Here is a 25,148-nt window from a genome sequence, read left to right as displayed (position 1 = left end):
CTGAAAGTGTGTTTCATTTGGATTTTTCGCCTTGTTTCATGGGACCTTTTTTCCTGTAGGGTGACAGCCAGACTGTTATAAAATATTCAATTGAATGGATAATGATAACGCTGGTACAAGTGCAATGAAACACTCTGAATTACTATTTTTTAAATTTAATCTCTCTCCCTTCTGTATTCTTACTCCATCCAGTTGTTGGGAATAATGATATTTTAAAGCAAGGCAAAAAAAAACCAAAACTAGTATTGGCTAAGGGATTGCATCTTCCCACTAACTTTAGTATGAATTAATGCATGAAGCACATTTTTAGCTGGTTTTAAAATGCTACTGGTCCTTGGGAGTTACTCCATTATAACAAATAAGGGGCTTGGACAGTGATTTTGACAATAATGTCCTGGGCTGTCTGGATCTTTTAAGCTTTCTAGCTGTTGATTTGCACTGGCAGGATAGAATGAAGATTGCATATTGTGTTGCAAATGCCTGGATGGTGCTAGCCAGAAAATCTTTTCTCTGGCTTTTAGTACATACCCTGCAGAAGACCTGCAATGCATTTATGGCACAGTAAAACTGCTCCTTACTCTTAATTGGAGGTGGGATGAAGTGGCTTTCTGGATGTATAATGTGGCTGTGGATGCTAAGGCAGCTCTGCTGAACGAGTGTATCAAACTTCCTAACTGAGCTCAGCCTGCTGAGAGGGTTTTTAGCGAAGCTGCAATGACCTCAGTGTTATGATGGGGTGGGAAGTGTAGGACATGTATGGTTGTCTCATCTCCCTGATTAATGGAAAGGCTTCCTGTTGCTCTGCCCTCAAGCTACAAAATCCATTAACCACCCCTTGGGGTACCTGAAATTTATTCTGGCCATTACCATCAATTAGAAAGTTAATAGCGTGATGATTGCTGGGCTCCAGTCCCTGCTATTTGTGTGATTTACACCAGACTGGGGTGAAAATGGGAAGAATCAACACTCAAGGAACCACTTTATGAGCAAGAATTTGGCATTAAGGGTGTGCTGATGTCAGTATGCCCCTGTAAACATATGGCAAGAAGAATCATAAGTCATTCTCAATCCTAATTTAAAAGGCAGCTTTTGATTTAAACATATGGAAGAATGGCTTTAATATCCAGCACAGCTAGGCTGAGATTTGTTTTGTTGATGAACATAAGCCTTGAGAGAGGCTGGGCCTGTGGGAATGGCTGCATTCTGAGTTGCAGTGTTGCAGAGTGTTCACCCCCCGATGAAGGAAGGAAGGGCAGCAGTTTGCATCTTACCCTGCTTGTTTGTTTTGACAAATGAGTCAGGTGGACAAGATCTTGCAGACTGATGCTCTTCCACTTACATTCCACTGATCCCCCAAAATTCCCTTAAGGTGACAAGGAGGAAGCCTGTTGTCAGTAAACTTTCATTCCTTTCTTCAGGGTCTCTCACTGAAAATAATGTTGTAATGGCAAATGGAAAAGTGTTGAAAACCACTACTGTGGACTTAGGGTCAGAGAAAATGCTTCCATCACACACACCATCAGATGAGTGGGCATCAATAATCTGTCAGCTTTTGGTATGTTTGGTATTATATTTGTGGTATATATTAATTAGCTGCCAAAAATTAGTGGAGTTACTGGTCCTTCCCACGTGCATCCAGATGCTGTGGCACAAAATGACTCCTAAGAAGAGCAGGAGAGATGGCTCTGGTGTTTCAGCCAGAGCACCACTTGAGCCAGCTCTTGAGCCTTTCACTGAGAGGGTCAAGTGGAGGTCTTGCTTTGATGGCTGCTCCTTTGTTTCTCACTGCTGGCTTTCACCCAGCCCTGGATTAGAGCAGCTAAAGGGGCTGTGACTGCCAGCCTCCCTACCCTGCTCTTGACTTCTGCTGCTTCACTCAGGGAGGGATTGGAGATGAGTCTTTGAGGCCACACGGAGGTGAGAAGCTGAAAGAGAATTTGAGGGGAAAGTTCTGGAAAGTGACCCTCTCTGCTGCTCAGGCAATGGAGAGGGAACACCCAGCTCCTTCCCCTTACTCAGTGGCAAACTCCAGCCTTGCTGGGAGTCTGGTAACCAGGCAAAATAGGTGGTAACTCCACAGTTACTTTCCCCAAAGTCCTCTGCTCTTGACATCCCATCCCCTTTTCCAGAGCTAATCATGCAAGTGGTCACTTAACACAGCAGAGAGGGGTTCCAGAATGTAGCTGACCCCCAAAATTCACTATTTGCCCATTGCAAATAGTGAATTTACAGTCCACTCCTGTGAAACAGTGCCTTGGAAACACTTCCAGAACAGAGTCCAGTCACATCTCAGTGCATTATTTTTCACACAAAAGCTCAGTAATTGTACACTTGAAATAAAAATCTTCATGTCTTGCATTCTGACAGCAAATATCCTTCTGATTCCCTGGAAGCAACTGTTTCCAAGCAAGGGCAGATTGATCATTGAAGCTATCCAGTTCCATGTTTGTGATGGAAACCTACACAGTAATTAGTTTGGATTTACATGAGAGCGTGATCAGGATCTGATCTCTGATCAGCAGACAGAGGAGTGGGGAATCTGAATATGGATTTTATCAACTGCCAGAATCTTCTGTTCTCGTCCGCTGACATGAGAAACCATTGCACTGTGCAGTTAAAGGGGGTTTACTGATCTAACAAGATGAGACGGACATCTAAAATTAGAGAAGCTGTAAAAGGGAGGAGGGGAAAAGTGCATCATTCCCATCTAATCCAAATTTGATCTTTTTTCAGGCTAAAATATTTGATGTTGCTCTTTTCTTTGGGTATCCAACATTTATGCAGCAGTGTCTCTGAAGCCTGAAGATAAAAAGCCCTTCTCCACAATAGAGTGGAATGTTACTTCTGCTATAAAAGGCAGTGGCATCAGAAACTGATGTTTAAAAAGTTGTTTAATGACATCTTACAAGCATAGAAATCTCTGTATTATTTCATATGGAAGTTTGTTCTGAGTTACGCTGTTCCATGGCTAGTTTGGTAAGATAGGAGGATCTGAAGAGGAATTATGCAATGGAATACACATGTCACCAGAGTTACAACAGATACATCTACATTGGTGTTTTAGCCTTACCTCATTATATTTTTGATTCTGTACTATTGATTTTGTGTGCCACAGACTATTTCCTCTCCAGGTTTTATTTTCCAGTGAATTTACCAGGTGTCTCCGAGAAGAAGCTGAGTGAACAACATGGATTAGTTTGTTCTAAGGGTTGTTCACTATGGCTTGTGCAGCTGTGATTGATCTCTGCAAAGAATGCTATGCTTTAGCAGAATAGATATCAGCCAGTCTTTAGCAGTTCAGAGAGACAAGGTTTGCATCACAGCAAGAGCAGTGCAGATCAATTCAGGTGGATAATTCTGATCTCAGGACAAGAGTACTTAAGCCTATTCAGCACCGTTGTCCAAGCTTTCAGGTGATAAAAAAGCACTTACAAGACTTAGAGCCTCATGCTTGGGCAATTGCAGAGACTTTATGTCAACTTTCAGTCCTGCCAGCCAGGTGGTGTGCTTTAACCCCAGCTGCTCTCTCCCTCACCCCCACCCCAGTAGGATATGAAGGAGAATCAGAAATAAAAGCCCCAAACTCATCCCTTTGAAGGAACATGAGTTCTTGTCTCATGTCCCATGAGACAAGAAAAGTTATTGAAACAAAGTAAAATATAACAATTAAAGGGAGAGAGGGGAGGGGAGGGGGGAGAGAGGTAACCCCCAAGAAAAACAAGTGATGCTCAATACCATTGATCACCACCTGCCAACAGACACCAAATTGTTCCTAAACTGAGATCTGCCTTTCATCCAGGTAACTCCCTCAGTTTATATAAACCTGGAATGATGGTTAAAATATCTCTTTGGACAGTTTGGGTCAGCTGTCCTGGCTGTGCTTCCTCCCAGTTTTTTTGTGGACTTTTTACTGACCCTAACTAGTTGGTGACTTACTTAGCATAGACCCCACTCAACCACAGCCAAAATGTTTTTCTGTTACCAACATTATTCTCATGTTGGTAACAGAAAAATTCAAAACAGAACACTGGACCAGCTGCTAAGGAGAAAAGAGTTCTGTCCCAGCCAAACCAGATAATGGTTCTGATTTGTGTGATGCCCTGATTATTAGGAAAAATCCTCTTTTCCCTGTCCTTGCATTTAACAGTCATAAGTCTTACTGCTGTCTAATGCTGTGCATTATGGTATGAGTGGATTTGCTCTTCTGGCTTGTCCAACTGGGAATTCTTGCATGTTTCTCATAACTGACCATTTCCTTCACCTTTCATCTGACGCAGATAAGAGTAAGAAATAACCTCACCCTGATTGCACAATTTCCTTTCATCCCATAGAACCTGTCCTGTGTCCTTTTGGAATATTCCCACTGTCATCATCCTATGACTTCTTGACCAAATTCTTGTTGACCTTGACAGAGGAACAAATATTCTCTGCCTCCCTGAGTTGGTAACTGGAATTACCGACTCTCCACCGGAAGAGCATGGAAGGCAGATTTGGCAAATATCTTTTTCTTGACCCATTACTTGAAGGAGAGACAAGCCCCTCATTTGTGTCACCTACAAATGACAACTCATGGCACTCTCAATCCCCTATATTTTTTCTTTCTGAATTGTGTCACATTTTGAAAAATTATCCAATGCAATAGTTAGAATAGAGATTGTATGATAAAATATGAGCTGCTTCTCCTGCTTGTCACATCTTTAAATTATTTATAGCAATAATCAGCTGAACTATATTAAGCCAAAAATTACAAGAAATTTGAGTGTGTAGGTTTCTGTTCATTTACATTACTCTAAATAAAAGTTGATTGAAAATGAAAAGAAGAAAATTTAATTACTTGAACTGATTATGCAGAGAAATGTCAATTTAATAGTTTCCTATTGTTTCTTTGTAATTTTTTTACTCCCTCTCCAAGTCTTCTTGGTGGCTTCTGCAGGTGGGAAATTTTATGAGAAAATTCTTCCCATGAGTGGAAAAAAAATACACATTTCATTAAACTCATACAAATTTATGACTTAATTTCGAGTAAAACCTACATCACAGGTCAGACTGGAAGAAAATATTTTCAAAATGGAGTTTTGAATCTGTTCTAAAATGCCTAAACTGTTATTAATTTTGTACTTCTTCGGTTTGCCATTGATAGCAAGGCTTCTTCCAGTCCTTATTTGCACTCACAAAACCCCAGAAAATTTTAAACTGTCAGGATGGAATGGGAAGATGGTGGAGCCTGAGGGGACTTGAATTTGGCTCTGTCACAGCCTTCCTTCAAATGTAGGATTAGTTATCTAGTCTTTCCCTCCGTTTGCCCACCTCGGCAGGGGGAACAGTATTATTTGCCAGCATGCTGAGAGCCTCATGAGAAAAAAGTAATCAGAAATGTGTTCACTTAGGGAGTGAGGCACGTGGGTCCCTTGGGTTTTGAAATACCTTATTTTTCTTTATGCTGGAGATGTCAAAAAATTTAATTCCAACCTGCCTGGATAAATTTGAAGTGTTTTAATGTTGTGACATGTGAAGTGCTGTTACAGATGTTTAAAGAAATGCTGACCAATTGTTTGGCTTGGCACTGCTGTCAGACCATTGCCCCCTTGAACCAAAGTCTTACAATACTCTTATGAAGCTCTTTTCTACATGGAAATTTTGTCCAAGGACAGAGGACTTACTGTGTTTATATCTTGCAATTGCTTTTCCAGGTGGAATTGTATAACTCTATTCAAAATGTGTCAGTCTCCATGAGCTGAGCAAACAGATCCCATTAGAAATGTGAAAAGCCTTGGGGAATTATTTATACAATGAATTAAAATGACAGACAGTGGTGAGAAGTGTCTGGGTGAAGCAAGGTAATTTGCAAAGCACAAGTAACTTTCTATGAAAATAAATAATTACTTTAAAAAAAAAAGTTTCACCCTGAGAAACTGAGATCAGGCATTATTACTTTCTGGAAAAAAAAATAGCAGGGTTGCACATGAAGGAGTTAGATCAAAAGAGGCATTAAACCAGAAGCGATATCTATCAATGCCTTGTGAAGGGCTTAACAGGAGGAACATGTGAACATAAATGGCCAGCTGTTGAAGAAGACTTTGACATTACTAGCTTTTGTGAAACATGGTGGTGTGGCAAAAATCAATGGGAAGCTTTACTACCTGGCTATGAAACCAAAGTAAAGAGTTTCAATTTGAGGGATGAAGGAATAACACCTCAACCTCAAAGTCTCCCCAGAAAACAAGAGTGCAAAAGTCAACAACTCTACAGCAGAGATTACAAACACGCCTGAAACACTGCATACAGGAATACAAATTTGCTCCAGAATTACCTGCTCCAGTATTTTTTGCGTTCAAACATGAAAGCTAATTTTTACTGTCTTCATTATTCTTTTATTAAAAACTTGTTAATTTGAAAGCATTTTATTAGTGCAGCCTGTGGCTCTGCAATTCTGCCTTCTGTGATCTGAAAGGTTCCTTTCCAAAAATCTGCTCTTGCAGAGATTAATACGATAGCAACTGGCAAATCTTGAGCTCACCTGGCCATTCCCTTTGGAGGCAAACCAGGTGGCAAACTCAGTTATGTGTCAGGTTGGAACACAAGATCTAATAGTCTTTGCTTAACTTAGAAATGCCTGGCTTGTGCCAGGGGTGGATTCATGTGCAGAAGGGGCAAAATGCCAGAGCCCATCTCTGCCACTGCTCCTGGCCTGCTGCTCACAGACCACACCACAGGTGATGCTGCTCCTGGCTGCCACTTGGACCACGGTTAGAGCAGCAAATTAAACTGTGAAGGAAGGAGAGGGGATAAGGACAGCAAATTAAACTGTGAAGGAAGGAGGGGGGGATAAGGACATGAAATGCAGTGTTCTCATGGTGGAGCTGGGGGAAGCAGTCAAGTTAATATGTGAAAACCAGGCGTAACTGGTGGGAAAAGAAAATAAAAAGTAAATGGTGCCAATTAAAGTGATTGCTTCTTAATGATATGTGTTATAACAAGTAGCTTAATCTGTTAACATGGGAAGAAAGCTGTACTCAATAAGCAGGAGACATGAGACAGCTTAAAGTCTGCAAGCAATGGCTTTCTTTTTTTCTCACTAAGTGTTCCAGAAAGATCTTGATGCAAAAAAATAATAAAAAAAGGCCTCCTGACCAAATGATCAACTGTTCGGTTCTTCCAGTTTTCAGCATCTAATGTAAAATAACTATGGGCAATCTTAAATTTGTAACAAAGGAGAAAACAGCAACTTGCTAGGGAATTTATTGAATCTATATATTCAAAGTGACAGTACTCTGAATGTCAGTCTGTGCTCCTTGGCAAAGAAGAAAATTTCCATAGGGTTCATGTTGCTGGTTGATTCAGAATGCCTGTTATAATTGTGAAATATTGGTAGGAATGGATTGAGATATATTCATGATAGTAGGTGGACTAATGGAATTCAGTGACTTTATTTAAAATGTGCAGGAGTTTATTATAATACTGTAATAGAAATGTCATTTACCCTGACGGGAGGAGAGGGAAAAGCCCTGTCAATGAATAATAATGAAGTTATTTAAATGTCAGCTTTCTTGCAAATAGTTTGCAAAACAGAAATTATTCTATATGTTTCTAGTTTTGTTTTAATTTATTACTGGGAAGGCCAGAGCTTCAATCCCACAATTCTGGTGCATTTTTACACTGTGAAATGAGCTAGTAATCGTGAAAATGTTTATCTTCTTGCATTGTCTTCCGCTTGACTGGAGAAATAGGGAGTTGGATTTTAAACAGCTACTGGTAAAATTTGGGATTTAATTATAGCAATTACCACTAATATGGTGGGACAGGTGTGAAGTTCAGAATTGAATCTAAATACTTTTATTTTCTGAATGTTATTCTTCTACTGTCATCTGCCTTTCAGTGACATCCACAATGTACCACTCACATCCCCCTTCTCCCCCTAAACAGTTTGAGGCACCATTGCAACACACGTCTGCTCAAGGCACAATAAAGTAAGGTTTACTGTTCACTCATTTACATACAGTTATTCCATTAGCTGTAGCTATTTAGAGGCCATAGTTTATTTTTGTGTTTTCAGCTCTGCAAGTCCTGGGTTTAGTGCTTTACAATGATTTCTCCAGGCATTTGCTTGCTTATGTTATACAAATGGACTAAAACTGATTTCTCTCTGCAGAACTTCAGAGGAGCAGCCTTCCACACAAAATGTGGAGATGTTGGTTGCTGCATATCCTTTCCGCTTCAGATAACTGGGATTGAATTTGTTGATCCTATTCTGTCATTAATGCCTGCACCCTGCTGAGGTGCATCTGTTTTTTGCAGCTCTTGCAGGTTAGGCTGGCTTCCTATGCCTTCCAGTGGCTGATGTGCTTTTATGGGTTAGCAGACTCATGCTGCTTTATACACCCATTTAATAAGATAAAGAATGCTTGTTATCTAGGCTGCTAATCAGTGCCTGCTTGTATACACATATACATACATATATATTATATAAGAAATAAGACAAATGCAGGTTGATGATATGCCTGGGTTAGATCCCAACAGAGACTTCACATGTATGCAGGGATATTCCCGTGTATGGTTCCTTTGATATAATTCTTTTTTCTCCACTGCTCTGCAAATGTTTATATTACCATTTCTTTGTGTTAAAACACTTATGGATGCCTATCTGCTCTTGTATATATAACATTTTCTTCCTCTGCCCCCCCTTGCCCCTGTTAAAATTAAGGGTAATTGTAAAGTGGGACAAAAGAAAAAACTGGTGAATGTGAAGGTAGAAGGACTATCTATTGTCAGTTTAGAAACAATAATGAGAGTAAGATCTAATAGTAGCTCCTTTGATTGCTTATGAATTCGTTCATCTGGAAAAAAAAATTATGTTTTTCTAAGCTTTTAAATCTTTCGGTTTCTTTTATGGATGTTGACAGAAGCACACGCTTCCATCTGTATAGAGTTTTACCTGTAAATAAAGCTGTGAATGCAAAACAATTGCCTAGAGACTTGAAGTAAGAAGTGGCTGGCAATTCTGAGATTACTATTTGCAATAGGCTGTTGACATAATTTTGCTGTGTTGTGGCAGGGGTACTGGCTGCCTTTCTTGAACAATTTCAAAGCAAGCTTTATGTCTCAGATTTTCTTTGCTCCTATCCCCTTTTGACAGATCCCATTTTGAATTCATTGTCACTGGTATAAGAAAAAGCAGCATTATTTCATTAATGTATTTTTCCTAACTCAGCGGGTCAGATTTAGTCCTTACTCTCTTTGCATGTATTTGTCAGCTGAAACCTCACAAAGAGGGTAGCTTTTGGGGGGTTTAGGCAGAAAGTAGCAGAAATACTCATTTCTGAAAAGACTTGGTGGTGAGGTGGGGTGAGGCAGCAAAGGGAAGCTGCAGTCCTTGGCCAGGCTGTGCTCAGCACCCTGCTGTGGATCCCCTCACCTGGATTCTGGAGCATCTCTAAAATATTCAGTAACAGAAACAACCAGCATGGAATCCTGCTCCTCAATCCTCTGAGGAAATAGCTCAGTTAGTTTATATGTGCTCCTGAGAGAGATGACCTTATAAAGGGAAAGATCAGTCAGCAGCTGAGAATTTGACGTTAATGCTCTAAACACCAAAGGTCATACATGCACACAGGAGGGCGTGTGTTTATTGGAGGGAAGGAGAAATCTATAGACATAAATCATAGGGCAGTTGTTATATGAGCAGGCAGATATGTGCAAAGGCTTCTATAAAGTTCCTGAATAGAAAGACTCAACTTTAATGCAGATTCACGTTTTAGTGCAATTCATCTTTCATGGATAAAACTAAGCTGCTGCTTTCTTGTGTTATTCATGCACTGATTGCAAAATCTGAAATCCCAGAAGCTATAATATGAATGTAGGAATGATACTTGATTCAGAAATGTTTCACCCTCCATATTCCACCAAAAAAAAAAAAGAGTAAGCATTAAAGGTCTTAAATACCTTTGTGAATTTAGCCACTGTTGCCCTGATAGGAGAGAAGCCGTAAATAATGAGTGGCAAGATTTTACTTCAGAATGGCTGGTTTTGGAGTGCTTAGCAAAAGGGAAAATTCGTGTTACTGCTTGCACGTGAAGTTCTACATAGGCCCATTTGTACATGTTACAGATGAGATACAAGAATATGTTATGCTTTTGAATGTCTGTTACCCAGATACATGTCCCTTTCTGCAATTTATGGATGCCAACTCTACTGGACTGGGCTGATTATCTAAATCCCTGGGATACTGGGACGGAATTCAGGCAAGCATGAGCTGTACAATGAATAAAAGCTCTGCTGATGATTGATCTTGGTTTCAGGCACATGTTAAGAGTAACTCCTACAGGGACACTGGACAGTCTTATTTGTTCACAGTTTTTGTTCTTTTCCAAGTCATGTAGTCAATGTTTTTATGGGCAGTCCTCATTTCATAAATATTTTATTTTCTCTACTGAATGGTTGAATGGTGGCTTTTAAGGCAAGAATAAAGCACATGTGTCCACCCTTTCTGCTAGTCAGTGTTACAGAAGCTACTTTGGCATATGCTGAGATGAACCATCTTAACAAAATCAGTCCAAGCTTGGAGTTTATGATGAACTGATAACCTTAGTCTCTTGCTGTCTGCTATTTAGCATATCTGACAATCATTATCTTCTGTATGCAGAATGTAGCATTTCTTATTGTGCATGTTTAAAATGCTTTGGGAAGATGCTGGTTGAATTTTTCCTAATCTAATTTAAATGCAAATGAGAAACATGCACATGATGCTATGTGTATATAATTAAGTATCATTATATACTACATGAATCATTGAAAAAGCTCTGGAGAGCCATTCTGCTATTTAAAGCATGACTTATATTGAAAAGCTGCCAAGTGACTTGTGGTTTTGTGATTAAGTGTTTGTACTTACAAGAATCTCTTGAATTGTAGGTCAACAGATTATGGGACAACATATGAGAAACTGAATGATAAAGTTGGTCTGAAGACTATTTTGAGCTACTTGTATGTTTGCCCAACAAACAAACGTAAGGTAGGTGGCGATGTGTTGGCTCATTTTACCTTTATGATGCCATTTCTGCCCTGCAGGTCTCTCCTAATTTCCTCAATATCTGTTACTGTATAAGTAGCAGGAATCTCTCTGTCACTCTTGCTTTGAAAAAAATGTCTTTAGAAAAATGTCTTTATCAAAATATAACCCAAATTGTACCACCTATCCCACTTACCAGTAATACTTGAGGGAAGGATGGCTATTAAATGGACAGTACCATGCATGTGATTGTTTGCTTACCTTCTGGATGGTGTTGATTTTGTTCTCTGGAAGAGAGAGAGCCTTGTTAAAATGGCAGAAATGCATCTAACAGTGGCCAGATTGTATGTAACATTATTTGTCTTCTAAGTGCTCCCAAAGGTGAACTGAACAGGATTTGACAAATTCCTGCAGAGAAAATGTCTTCGAAGCCCAGAAGGTTTTAATCATTCAGACACCCTAGTGACTAACACTTTACTATGAATTTATAATGCTGACATATTCATGAAAGGAATCTGGATGCCTTCTTTGAGATAAGTTTGTGACAAAATTTTTCGTTTTCTACTCCTTGTTTCTTAGTCCCTGAATCACTACAGGCAAAGCTGAATTGCATTGGCAGAAAATGTTAGTAGACTCACCTCTAAAGGAGTCTGGGTGTATTTGGGCAGCCGAGGTCACTATAATGCTGTTCTCACTGTACTGAAACAATTATGTGTCTTTAAGACAGACAGTGAAAGGAAGAGGGAGCTGTCCTAACGAGAAAGGACAATGCTTAGCAGTTTAAATTGCAATTAAATGGCCCCAAATTAGTGGAGAGATGTCATCTCATTGATACTGACCCTGAAGGAGATATGAAACACTTCTCTAGGAGCTGAAGAATGAATTGATCAGATCACTTAAATGTCCTTCAGCAAGCCAACCAACGTGCAGGCTGGCACTGAAAATCCTTCCTCACCTCTGGCTGCATCCTGCTCCCTCCCACTGCCTGCCCTTCTCTGCCACCCTTGTTTGTGTAGCCATCTGGTGAGCTGGATCCAGGACTGACCTGCCTGAAAACTAATCCCTTTCCAGCTCAAAAACTAAGTAGATGGAAGGAAAAAGCTTCCAGGCAGAAGTGTGGAACTATCTTTTCTGGCAGAAGTCTGCTGTAAAGTTGGCCTGTAGTCAATATGATCCAGTGCCAGAAGAAATCTGCAAGACCTGGGATGAGAGGACCTAGGTAATGGTCAGGTGGAAAGATTGAATTTTTCAATGCTTATTTTAGCAGGAGCAGAGTTAGGCTTGCAGGGAAAACTTCTGGAGGCCCTCGTTATGCTGTTTTTGTAGAACATCAGGCCATTCTATCAATAAACATTTGATTTTAGACACCCAAATAGTCTCCTGAGGCTAAGAGGGCATGGCATGTGTCCACACTCAGAATTCTTCTACAGGGAAAGCAAAAATACTGAAGATTAAAGTCTTTATTATACCTGCTGTGGAATGAAAAGATGAAGGAAACACATTAAAAAATTTTGCCACCAAGGAAGAATCTATGGCTTCTAAGACCTGATCCCCTCTCCTCCCCTGAAACTCTGATAACACTTTCAGAAACTCTGATCAATTTGAAAGTTGCATCTTGTTTCACTGATGTGGGCTGGGTGTATAAATACAGAAATACTTTTGAAATTTAGCACTCAACTCCTCTAAACTCCATGAGTTTTATAAAATTTGTGCCCTTCATGTGAAGGGTTTATGTACTGCTGCAGTTCGTGTTGGGCAAATGCTAGCAGTGTGTTTTCCCTAAATATGAGTTGTATGTGGTGATTTCTCAGACTACAGCTGCAGCCTTCAATGTCCTTTGTTTCACAAGGCCTTCCTTGGCAGAGAGGAAAGGCTTCTTCAGTAGTGGAAAAGAAAATGGTGCATTTTTCATCTTGAAGTTATTAGATGAGAGACCTTGCTACAGCAGTGATCCGTAAGGGGGTCAGCATGTACTTAACTTACTGAAGTTGCCTTGTTTAGGAAAAAAAATAATTCTTTTAGCACATATTTAACTTTTAGGAGTAGTTCCATTGAAACAGAAGGTAAATTTTGAACATAGCTGACTCAGGACTGATTGCTTATGATGAAAGAAAGCAAGTGTACCATTTATGTAAGTCTTGTCTCTTTGCAAAGCAGAGCACTTAGAACAGTGAACGGTAGAATGCATGTAATTGGATTTATTAAAATAATTGATAGATTTGTTCATGAATTTCTGATTATTTTCACATTCTGGAAATGAACAAACAACATCATGTTGAATAAATTGTTTGTTGTAATTTATTTGCTCTTCTCCATCTAGAAGAAAAATGAGTCTATAAATACCCATATTTGCAGAGCTTCCCACAGCCCATGCATGCCAATTTATTTCTAAAAGCTTTTGACTTCCAATTCGTGTCTCTTTATTGAACAAAATTAAATCCTTTAACCAGACATCACAGGCAATGTCATATTCCAAAAGGATGCTTGGGAAAAAAAATTAGAACAAAGTCTATCATTATTTACAATTTAAACTGATGACCTATTGCTGTTGCTTGGAATTTTTCTGAATTACAATATTTTCCAAAGGAAATGACAGAAAATTGTTACTAACATAGTGATGTATAAGTCCTGGCAAAGAGAAGTGGAAACATTTTTTAGTTTTCTTTCCTTTTACTGAATTACTGTGCTACCTGGTCGTATGACAGATGACACAGATCGGGGGTAAAAAATGTACCACATGGATCTTGCCAAAGACACAGAGCCTGTTTGAGTATTTGTCAACAAGTCTCCAGAAGAGACATGTGCAATGTGCAATAAATCCCTAGGCTTAGGTATGTCAACACTGGTTTATTTGTTAGGTTCATGGAGACTTCTGTGATGAGAAAGAAAATTACATGAAGAAATACTGTTTGGGAATAATGCTGATGGGTTACAAACTAAACTAAAATACAAATCCAAGTAGATACCTTGAAATTCTGTTTTCACAGAAGTGTGTTGTTGATTTTCCTAGAAAGTCACATGCACTAAGCTTTGCAGTCTTTCTCTATAAAAGCTTTTCAGACAGGTTGTTTTTACTTATTGCATGGAAAATCATAGGCATACACACGTAAACAGTGAATGGGTTGTGGTGGGGACTCCAGAATTTGTTTAACGGGAGGTTTTCTCTGACTCAGGCAGTGCTGCTGGCTGGTTTAGATGCTGTATCCTTGTAGGAAGCACAGTGCTCTCTGCAAAGAGCCAGTTTGTGCAGCCCTTTTGTTCTTTGCACTTTCAAGCCCCCTGTATCTGTGTATCTTCAGTTAATTAACAAATGCTGGGTGATAGTATCTGCCAGTGACTTTAATGCTGTTAATAGCACTAGTGTATCAGATATTTCCTGTGGGTTTTTGTTTTTGTGGTAGTGTTTGTTTGTTTTTATTCTCTCCCTTTCCACGGGCCTGCCTTGATTTTTTTTTTTTTTTTTTGCTTTATTCCTCCAACTGTTCAGATTTTAATTGCTGTATGGAACAGTGTTACTTTTTTTTTTTCTCTTTAAAGATGAATGGATTACAGATGCCTTCCTCTTCATTGATATTCACTGCTTGTGTTTATCACCTTTATCACAGTGTGTTAAGCATTGTCCTGGTGAGTGTGTAGCACCAAGATAGCAGATATTTATTGTTAATAAAATTGCTCGGCCTTCAATGCTGGCTAGATCCCCAACTACTTCAAATTTATTTATATTAATGAGTTTTAAATGAAGGGAAATTAAAGGAATGGCAGCCTAGCCTTCTGTTCTTTCTAGCATTGTCTGGTGGTTTGCACAGAGTAAGTGGCAGAAGTTTCTATTTGTCAAGACAGTAGAAAATTTACCCTTATTAGCTGAAATGGAAATGATTGAGTGCTACTTTCTATCATGTGGTATTGGGCAAGTTGATTTGCCTTAGGGAAGTTCTGTTTGTGAAATGTAAACTGCCCCCCTGTGTGCTTTACACTCTTCTAAGGGCTGTGGAAAGTGTCCACAGAGGTGAACAGTTCCACCTGGCATTGCTGCTTCTCAGGAGTCTGCTTATCTTCAGTTGCTAAAATCACTTTGGGAACACTTCTAAAAATTCTATTTCTGACCTGCCTTGCTATGGAAACTTTCAGAGCTCTGATGTGAGGGCAGGTGTTGATTTTTTCAGTCAAGGAAAAACAGTTTTTTCTGGCCGTGTCCTCCTTGTAGCCTCTGTAAATTTTGGTGTGAAGGCTTTCAGTTTGTGTTGGAGAGGTTAGAGCTCAGCAGAGCTCTGAGCACACCTCACTGTGGGCTGAGTCAATCCTGTGGTGGTCAGGGGATGGCATCCTTAGCAAATTAAGCACAGTGGGAAACCAGCCTCTGTCAGTCATGCACATTGTGTGATTGCAGTCCACTCTTGCTGAGGTAAAAGCAATTATTTTCTTGCTCTTCTCTTTTTGTTTTGGAAAGAAAGGTCCTTGTTAGCTGCAGGCTGTGAGTCAAGCTTTCAAAGAGACAGTCATGAGAGACCAAAAAGCATACGTGAATGGTTGGAAATGTTTGGGGTTTTTTGGTTGGTGTTTTTTTTTTTTTTGCATTTGGGTTTTTGTTTTTTTTTTTTTTTTCATTGTGTGTTTGTTTGTTTTGTGTTTTTTTAAATGGTTTTTGGGGTTTTTTTTGTTTGTTTGGGGTTTTTTTGAAATGTTGTAGTGAACAGAAGATTTCAAGATGTTCTCTGAGAATGTTTTCATACCTTTTTAAAGGGAGGAGCCACTTTGTCCTGCACCGTTTTGGAGATCAAAACATAAATTTGTTCAAATGGAAACTTCTGTTTGGATTAAATGCTCTATAACATAGGATGGTGAATGAAATGTCTCCTATGCTATGACCACAATTAATGATTCCTTTATAGCCTCATCATTTGCTTCAGAGAGAGTACTTTTTTCTCTAAATACAGTGGCCTAAATCTGTTTCATTCAGCAGTTTGAGCTACAGGGTCCACCTCATCTGAAAAGGGTTGAAAACCTACAAGAGATTATCTTGGGCTGCAGGGGTGGTTCAATGGATAGCACTGTACACATGCAAACAGTTCCCTACCCCTGGGAACAGGGATGTGTCACACTGAGAATTAAGAAGTCTTTAATTTTCTGCAGTTCCACAATAATGATGGATTAAGTCAACTGCTTTACAAGCCTCTGGTGGTAGTAACGGGAAAATCTGATAATCTTGGGATGTCCTTGGGTTAATGCAATTACAGTTTTCACTTTTGCTTGTAATACCTTTAGATTCAAGAGTAATTCTGGCTGTGAACCAGATAAACAAGTTTAAACTTTATTTCCATTTCAGAAGACTGTCTTTTCTGCCTCCTATCTCACATGCAAACAAGGATAACTTTTTACTAGTTTAAGAAGGTGGATTGTTGCTCACATCTGCTGGATGTGATCTGGCAGTTGGGCAGTTTCTCTGGAGACAGTGAAGATGTGTCACTGTAAAGCTGGTGCTGTCTTTAATACTGAGTTTGTGGGGAAACAAATAATTAACAGTCATTTGGTCCATATTAACAAACTGAAGGCAGAACCTCATCTTTCAAAGTGAATATTTTTACTTTTGAAGTGTGTGGCAGCATCTGCTACCAAACTTTCTGATTCATGGCTGCAGTACATGACAGCTCTCACAATAGCCATTACACACAAAGCCCTTGCCATTACTCTACATCCATATCTCTTCTTGGATATGAAGTGAAATCAAAGCCCATTTATTCCACTTCTGCTCTTGTAAGCCTATCAAATATAGTGGCAGTTCTGACATTTCCTCACTCAGAGTAGCACTACAGTCTGCCTTTGTATCTCACAGAAGTCTCCAAGGGCACACTGGGTGTTGAAACTAATGGTAGGGAGGTACAAGCCACGGAATCCAACTTGAGAGTTTCAAAAGTGTTCTTTCCCTTCTGAGTCCGTTCCCTGTTTTCTGCAAACTGGACAATTAAAATTTATGCAAGATAATCTTTTGTTGAATGTCCTTCAATTCTTTTATCCCTTTTAAATTCCTCTGTGATTTACCAAATACTCTGGAACAGATGATATCCCTTTTGGCAAGGAAGGACACATGCCAGCAGCTTAGAGAGTGCTGGAGCAATGTTGCTTGCAGGCCATAAGCAGGCAGCTGGGATTGATGGCAGAGCAAGAACAGACCTGTCATAGCTTCAAACTTGTAGCTCCATTCATTTCCATAAGTAAGACAGGCTGTTCAAACCAGGAAGAAATTGAGTTGCCATAATATTGATTTTTTTTTCCTATGAAAAACTGGTCCCAAGCAGTTGAAAATCAGTTTGTTCAGTGTCCCATAAAGTTGGGCTAAAAATATGTACAGCAGGATTTTTCAGTTACCTTCTGGGTTTTGAGGTATTAAAGATACATAACTAAATCTCTTTTATCTCCTTTCCCTGTTGTGCCGTGGTAGGAACATTACTTTTTGGTCATGAAATTTGGAAGTTGTCTTCATACTATATATCTTTGGAAGTTCACCTTCAAGGGAAAAAGAATATGATACTGTGACACATAACCATACAATGACTGTTTTGTGGCACTTTGGAAATGATAATGTAAAAAAACCCCGAAATATTGTTTGAATATTGACCACTCAACCCTCCCTTGCTAGGCCTGCAGCAAAGTGCTCTCTGTTCATTAGCAGATTGTGTGATCTGGAGGGCATGTTTGCCAGCAGATTGCAACTGCTCACTCCTTCTGCAGTCTAGATATGTTGCTATGCAGAAATGAATGATGAAATTAAAGGATACTCGAGGGTTTTGCCTTCTGTCTAGCTGTGCTTGGAGTACAGGGAGAAAAAAGTGAAGAAAATAAACAAGAAAAATATTATAGATTATTAAACTTCTGATTGATAAGAGCTAGTAAATGCAGAGAGAGGGGAGTGATGGCAAAGATTAATGGATGTAATTAGAAAGCCATCTACTGCTAAGAAAATGTGGAATTTGACTTCTATGCAAATAGCATGAGAAATAGAGACCAACAAGTGATGACTCAGATTTCAAATTGAGAGTAAGAGATCCTTGAGGAGGCAGCCTAGCTTCGTGGAGAAAATGGGAATAATTAAGTGTCTGGTATGAAAAAGATGTTGCAAAAACCATGAATGGTCTTTTCCTTTTAGTGCTACTAAGTGAAAGGCTTAGATTTCTTGTTGGAAGGACAGATAGAGGTTTTCCAGAACCTGAATAATAATGATGATAATAAAAAAGAGTCAAATTTAACACCAAACAGAGAATTCAAGGGTCAGAACTGACTGAAAATAAGGCACTGTAATCCGTATCTTTTCTCTTGTGTTTTTTGATTCCCATCTCTCCACCTCCTTATCAATAGCAGTCAAAAAGGAATTAAAATATCTAGGAAAGGCATATAACTTGGGGAGCAAGGAAAATGCAATGCTTATCACACAGCTGTGAGAGCAATGGCATAGGGAGGTTGTGGGTGGGAATAAACAGAATTAATTCTATTTGTATCTGCCACAACATGGCTTTCAGATGCGCATGGGTCTCCCACAAATTTGCACAAACTCAAGTTTTTCTGTGGAGGAATCTCTTTCACCATGTTCAGAAGGACTGAAATGTGGTCAGTGTTTCTGTAAAGGTAAATATTTTAGGGATAAGTGAGAGCAAAGGAGAGAAAGCTGTTGAGGAACAGAGCAATGACAATGGCAATTGTTGGAGGCAGTGCTGAGGATGGTGTTGAGGTTGACATTAACCAAAATACATTCACAAAGAGCTATCAGAGGAGTGCTTGCTATGTATTCTGATTCAATGGATCAAACCCTAGACCACTGTTTCATAAACATTTTTTCATGGATAGGGGAGTGAAATCATGCCATGGTGAATGCTTCAGGTCACACTTGTACCTTCCCAGTGTTTCTGTGCACATTTGCTAAGAAGAACATGTGGGGATTTGAGAGAAATACTTGGTAGTAAATTTTGAGTGTGGCCAACTGTTACCATAAATCTGTCAGCCAACACACTTTTGTTGCTTTTTCTTAAACTGACACTGCAGTTAAAAAGCTGGTGAAATATTTTCAAAAGATAATGTTTCACAGAAACATTTAAATTAGCACAGTATTTGACAAGCAAAAATCAAATTTGCAGTTTTGTATTGCATATAGAATGTTATGAATAATGGATTTTGTTATTTAGAGAAAGAAAAAAGATCATATTAATTGAAAGAACTTATTCCTAGTCAAAACAGTATTTTTTTCTGCTGAGGTCATCTAAGACTTTTCTGTCTTGAAGAGATTGATGTTAGAATAACAATGTTTTGGGTGCAAAAAGCTAAGGCCATTTTGTTTTGAAATGTTTCCTTTTAAAATTCTTTAGAGATTTAGCAAGATAAATTCTACTGAAAACAGTAGAACATAATGGTGCTTAAATTACATTTTTAATCACTTTGCTGATTCTGTTGTTGTTAAAACTCTGCCCTGAACAGCTTCAATTCAAAACACTGAATTCTCCACTACACATAAGCATTTAGGTCTCTCTGCCTCTGTGTAAATATAAAATCTCTTCAGTCTCCAGTCCCATGTACCTAATTCCTTCATTAGAGATAATAAGGAGAATTAGAAGGGAACTGTGGTCTGGTCCTTTCATTACAAATTCTTTGTGTGCAGGCATTTCTCAGGGTTTTGTCTCTCTTGTGGAGTGATGAGATGTTTATGTGTTTGTTCAGTGTCTTTTTCCACGCAGACCAAAGACAGACAGCTGTGGAATAAGTTCTCCATGCAAATGCATAGTTACCAACAAAACCTTAACTTGTGATGCCTAATCACAATGCAGAATTAGAAGATGTATCTTCATCAGATATGGTGAAAAAGAAAAATCACCTTTCCCTGCTTTAGGGCTCCTTTGCACACCACATTGCATAGAGTTTGAATATTATTTTTCTGTGTTTTTTGTTTTTTTTTTTCCAGACAGAAAATGTTTTAGAGGATTTAGCCTTGTGTTGCTGGTCTCTTTGTTTCCTCATAGGCAATTATTGTGAACTCTACTCTTGAGCACGTTGTGTGCTCTGGATGTAGTTTTCTAGTGAAGACAATCCATTAGAAGTAATTCCTTGATAATAAGCATGGCAATGGCCTCACAGCTGTTCCTGGACATTATGCAGCCCTGAAAACACAAAATCATATTATTGTGACTCACCCTTCTGCGTCAAGACCAAGATTCATCTGTCCTATTTATAAGTTAAGAATTTATAGGAAGAGATTTTTTTTTCTCTGTGTTTGAACAGAATCTGTTCCTTTGGGTCCTGGTGTACAACTTGTCTTCCATTTATTACTAATGGTAAACAATCAGTGTAATAGCTTAGCAAATCTGAATGACAGCAGTTTGTGCTTAGCTTTTGGCAGTGAAGGGAGAAACACAAACACATCCATATGTCCTCCCTAATGCCATGTTGCTCAGCTCCCAGAAAGTAAAGAACAATTGTAGATGAACCCAGGTATTATCCGCTGGGAAAGAAAGTGTGGTAGTTTCTCTGTTTCTTTGCTTCTACTTGAGTCCTTTGTTCATTTATGGGTTTGGTTTGTTGGGAGTTTTTTTGGGGTTTTGTTTTGTTTTTTGTTGTTGTTGTTGTTGTTCAGTTAGTTCAGGAGAAATATTGTCCATCCTAGTTTATGAATGATATCAAATCTGTGTTTTTCTAAGGTCAAAAAATAATCAGCTGCTGAGAGAAACTGAACACAGGATTTTGGTTGAAATCCTAGCCACAAAATCATCTTTTCTCCTAATTCTTGTGATTCTGGAAGATCACAAAAAAAGTGCAGAAAGGAAAACATCAATAATTTGACCCTGTTTGGCAGAGTGGCACTAGGTTATCATGGAGGAATAGAGGAAGCTTAAGTCAGCATTCAATGATTCAGTGTAGCAGTGGACAAATCATTGCTGCTCCAAACTCCTGGCATGTCAGTATTTGTTTTTATACTTAAATAAATTCCTCTAATGAAAATATGTCTTGACATTTCAAACCTTGGAGCTGAGAGCTGTCTCCCAAGTCATGTTCCTTGTTAAAGTGCTTCACTGTTGTCTTTCTGTACTACCTCTACCAGCAAAACTTTTCCATGTGCTCCAGGATGCCAAACCTTTTCTGATGCTGCTGTTTCAAGTGTGTTGCTGCCATTTGCAAGCTCTCACAGGAGCATTCAGTCAATTACCACCAAAGGCTCCAATTGTTGCAGAGAGACTGACCTTCCCCCCTTGGGCACCAATTAAAATCTATTACTCTTTTCCCATGTACTTGCTGTAATTGGAGCTCTGGCTGTTTGCCTGGTTGAACTTGTTGGGTTTTCCTCTCCTATTCATTATGACTGAAACTTTTCTAAAGATGGCAGGAGTGACAATTCCAAACCACATCTGTATGTATCTTGGGGACAACAACATTTTAATGAGACTTCTAGTTTAATCTCTCACTTGTCATCAGGAATATAAGAAAAATCCAAGTGAAGAATAGATATGTTTTATATGATGATATGGCTTATCTTAACTCTCTTGAGCCTCAGAGCCTATCCTTTCTTGTAGGCTAATACGCTGGATAGGGGTTCCTTTTTTCCTAGAGAGTACGTCTGCAGCTCCTCTCTAAATAAACAGTAAAATAATATTGATAAAAGCATTTTTCTCTCCTGGATAATGTTCAAGTGGTCTATTTTAACTGGCTACCAGCAAGTGCTGTGCTTGTCACAGCATTCCTGTGACGTTGGAGCCACTAAAGTCATGCCATGTACAGCTGCTCTTATGTAAGTGTGGCTGCCACCTCAGTGTCTTTCAAGAGTGAATTTAAGCCTACCCTGAAGGTGAGATTTGCAAACAATGCCAAGCCTGTGCTAAAAGGAAATTCAGGGAGGGAAAAAAAGCCCAAACCCACACTTCTTGGTGCTTTGGGATTCCCTTGCTTTCAGTGAGGATAATCTAAGCTAAATTATTTGATTGATACTCACCAAATGGTTGATGTGGATCAGAAAAGTCAGCCATGAGGTGGCTCTTTGAGGGTATTTCTGGTTTTTGCAGCCAGGCAGGACCTGCAGGCAGTCTGAGTTTAGTTGGTTTTTCCACCATTTGGACAACAGATGTACCGTAACAAGTCTGCCTGTTTAGCAATGTAGCCTTGTGGGGCTAAGTCAGGAGAAATTGAAGTTTAAATTCTTCCTTTAGCTAGGTCCCTGAAGGCACTGTAGATACAGCCAAATCTGTATATAGTTTTATTTTGTTTGGGCACCTCCATGACAAAACCACTCTGGATTGTTGAGGAGGATCCCAGAGTCACTAAATCTAGTCACTAAATCTAGTGTAAATCTAGGCTGACACAGCCCAGGGTATCCTTCAGCTGATTCAGCCATCACCAAAAGGGGCACAGACTCCAATGCAGGTTACAACAGCCTGTCAGGAACTTGGAGTGCTCCATGTGTGACCACAGCCTGTGTCACTGTGTCTCTACAGATGTCAGTACTCAAGTTAACTGAGTTATTTTCATATCTGTAGGAGTGGAGAGGTGACTTTAACAATTGTAAAAAAAATTATTAATCTATAACTTTTTATTTTTTTACCTGCTTTCTCATTTAACACATAACTTCGAAAAAGCTGCATTGAAGCTTTGCTTTTGGAGGTGGTAGCTTCTGACTTGAGCAAAACAGAAATTATTTCACTGAGAAAATCTCACTGAGTTTTTTGGGGTGAGGTGCTGTATAAGTGCAAACAGTTTTTATTAATAGTCAATTCATGTGCATAATAAAAAGTATGTTCCCACTATAAAGAAGGTTAATATTGTTCAATATATCTACATTACAGCCATACTAAAGCTGTGTGTATATGTTCTGTTTGGAATTATATGAATAGGTGCTACATTATACTATACACATTTTTGTATTATTGCTGTGTGAGAGATATATGGTCTCTACCACTTGAGATAGAAAAAACATGTATTTCAGTAAAAAGATATTTCCTATGCTTGCTGCACCAATATTTAATGAAATTGTAAATAAGTGAAGCAGATTCATCAAAAGAAAACAACATTATTTTTGTTGGGGAGAGAGAGAGTTTAAAAATCAAAACCCTCTCTCTCTCTCACTCTCTAAGTTTGTCTGCTTTCAAAATCCAAGCAGTGGAAAGGCTGTTCTCTCCTTAAAATGCAAAACCTCAGAAGAAATAAATGCCTCACCCTTCTGAAAAATCCATCCCTAAATGTCATAAAATATTACTCGGTAATCTGTCAAATCATTCACACTGCCGGCTGCTGTGGTCCAGCTTGAGTTGTATCTAAGGTGAAATGAGTCCATGTTTCTCCCTCCTGGGTCAGACTTTGGTGCCAGGTGGGTTCTTTGGGGCTCTCCAGGGTGGCTGTGACCGCAGGCAGCATTAATGGTGGTGGAAGGAGGGATTCTCACAGAGGGTCAGGCAGGTACCCAGCTCTCAGCCTGCACCTTCACTGAATATTCTTTACATGAAAGTCTCCTTCTTAATGGGTTTCAGTCCAGAAAAAAAATATTCCACCTCACTGATTTGTGGAGAGTAGGAAAAATAAGTTTTTCCCTTCTTTGAATATGTGGAAGGGCTCTGCAAACCAACACGCACAAATGCAAAAACACCTGGTAGCCTGTCTCAGCTGGTATAAGCTAACATTTCTAAGAAGCAGTGAAATAAACAAAAAAAATGTCAATTTCCTTTCTCTATTGTACCTGAAATCTCTCTTCTTCTAGGTCAGAATGTATTTGGACCTCTCTAACAGCAGGTGGTGAAGCTGCAGAAAGTATTTGTATGGAAAGGAAGAAGGAAAGCATCTCTTTCCTAAGCTGCAGGGGAAATTTAGGCAGAGAGAATGTAATTAGCCAACCTAAAAAATGCCTGAGAGAATAGAAATTGCCAGCATTGTTCCTGCACAGAGTTTTGAGAACTTTAATAAATGCAAGTGATCAGCAAAGTAATTTTAAGTGTAGTCTGGAGGTCTGCAGTAAAAAAACACAACAAGCAGACCCAATAACTGCAGCAAAATTAGAGGTATTTGTTTCAAGAGGATACTTAACTTAGTTATGTTAATATTTGTCATAAATGTGTAATCCACAGGAAGGATATTTGGATAGTGTATTTTCTGGTCATTAAAAGGCATATTTGCTTACACTTCAGTGTTCAGTTAGTAAAAGCATTTATTGACTCTTAAAAGCTGCATTTAGACAGGACTTTACATTTGAGAGAGAAATTACTTTCATGTGCTCACCAATGTTCTAGATTCAAGAACATAAAGGAGGGAGGGATTTCATCTCTGCTCCCCCACCACCCCGAGGTGACATTGCTTCTTGCAGTGTTGAGAATATGCCCATTTAAAACCTGCTGCATGTTTCTGAAATGTGCCTGTTCTGTGTAGTAGTATAAGTTAAAACAGCTACAATAAATGATAGTAAAGCAGAAACCCAAAAGTTTTCTATGCAATAAAATCTGATTATTAGACTGTAGCCATGTTAAGCTGAGTCATAATCAGAATAATTAATATGTTTTGCTCTGATTTTAGTTGTGATTGTAGCTGGAATAATTTGAAAAATAAATGTTTAATTATTATGTTAAACAAGATTTTTTTACCCTTTTAAAATCGCAGTTACTAATGTAGTACATTATTGTAGTCTTTGGTGAAAATAAGAACAAGGTCCATTATAAATTAAAAATATGGATGCACAGAGAAGATTACTAAGTGAATTAGAGGGAAAACTTGGGAAAAAAGAATCCAAGCCTGTCTTGGGAATGGTTTACAAGCTTTTAAATGCAAATTTATCAAAGCTTTTTGTAAGTCATGGATCTCATTTTTAATCGGTATTCCACGGTTTGAAAATCAGCCACACAGGCTCTCACTTGGTTAACATTCATTTTACTAGTCTCAGATCTTGATCCAAAATCCACTGAAGTCAATAAAAAGACTCATTTTGAATGCAAAATTAAATTATTCTTAGCATGTCAGAAGAGCTTCCTCTGGCAATCTCCCGCTATTGCAGCACAGAAAACCAGAGTAAAATATTTGGCAAGAAGGTAAAAGTTTCTTTCTGAGCTTGTGGATTGAGCCTGGGCTCACAGGCAACATACTGGACTTCAGTAAGGTATCTTTTCTATCTCATGACTTTTTCTAATGTATCATTTCAGTAAAT

General features: G+C 38.9%; 1 protein-coding gene across 3 annotated transcripts in view; it reads left to right on the top strand.

Moving 5' to 3' along the window:
• The window catches only part of LOC131561595 (VPS10 domain-containing receptor SorCS1), a 256,935-nt gene that overhangs the window by 104,037 nt on the left and 127,750 nt on the right, over nucleotides 1-25,148 (top strand). For all 3 annotated transcript variants that reach the window (XM_058810941.1, XM_058810942.1, XM_058810943.1), the window contains exon 3: nucleotides 10,906-11,005. In XM_058810941.1, coding sequence (XP_058666924.1) covers nucleotides 10,906-11,005 — 100 coding nt within the window. The remainder of the gene's footprint in view (nucleotides 1-10,905; nucleotides 11,006-25,148) is intronic.

This window comes from Ammospiza caudacuta, chromosome 9, assembly GCF_027887145.1.
Source record: "Ammospiza caudacuta isolate bAmmCau1 chromosome 9, bAmmCau1.pri, whole genome shotgun sequence".
Classification (NCBI taxonomy): Eukaryota; Metazoa; Chordata; class Aves; order Passeriformes; family Passerellidae; genus Ammospiza; species Ammospiza caudacuta.
This window is presented reverse-complemented; position numbering and strand designations above follow the sequence as displayed.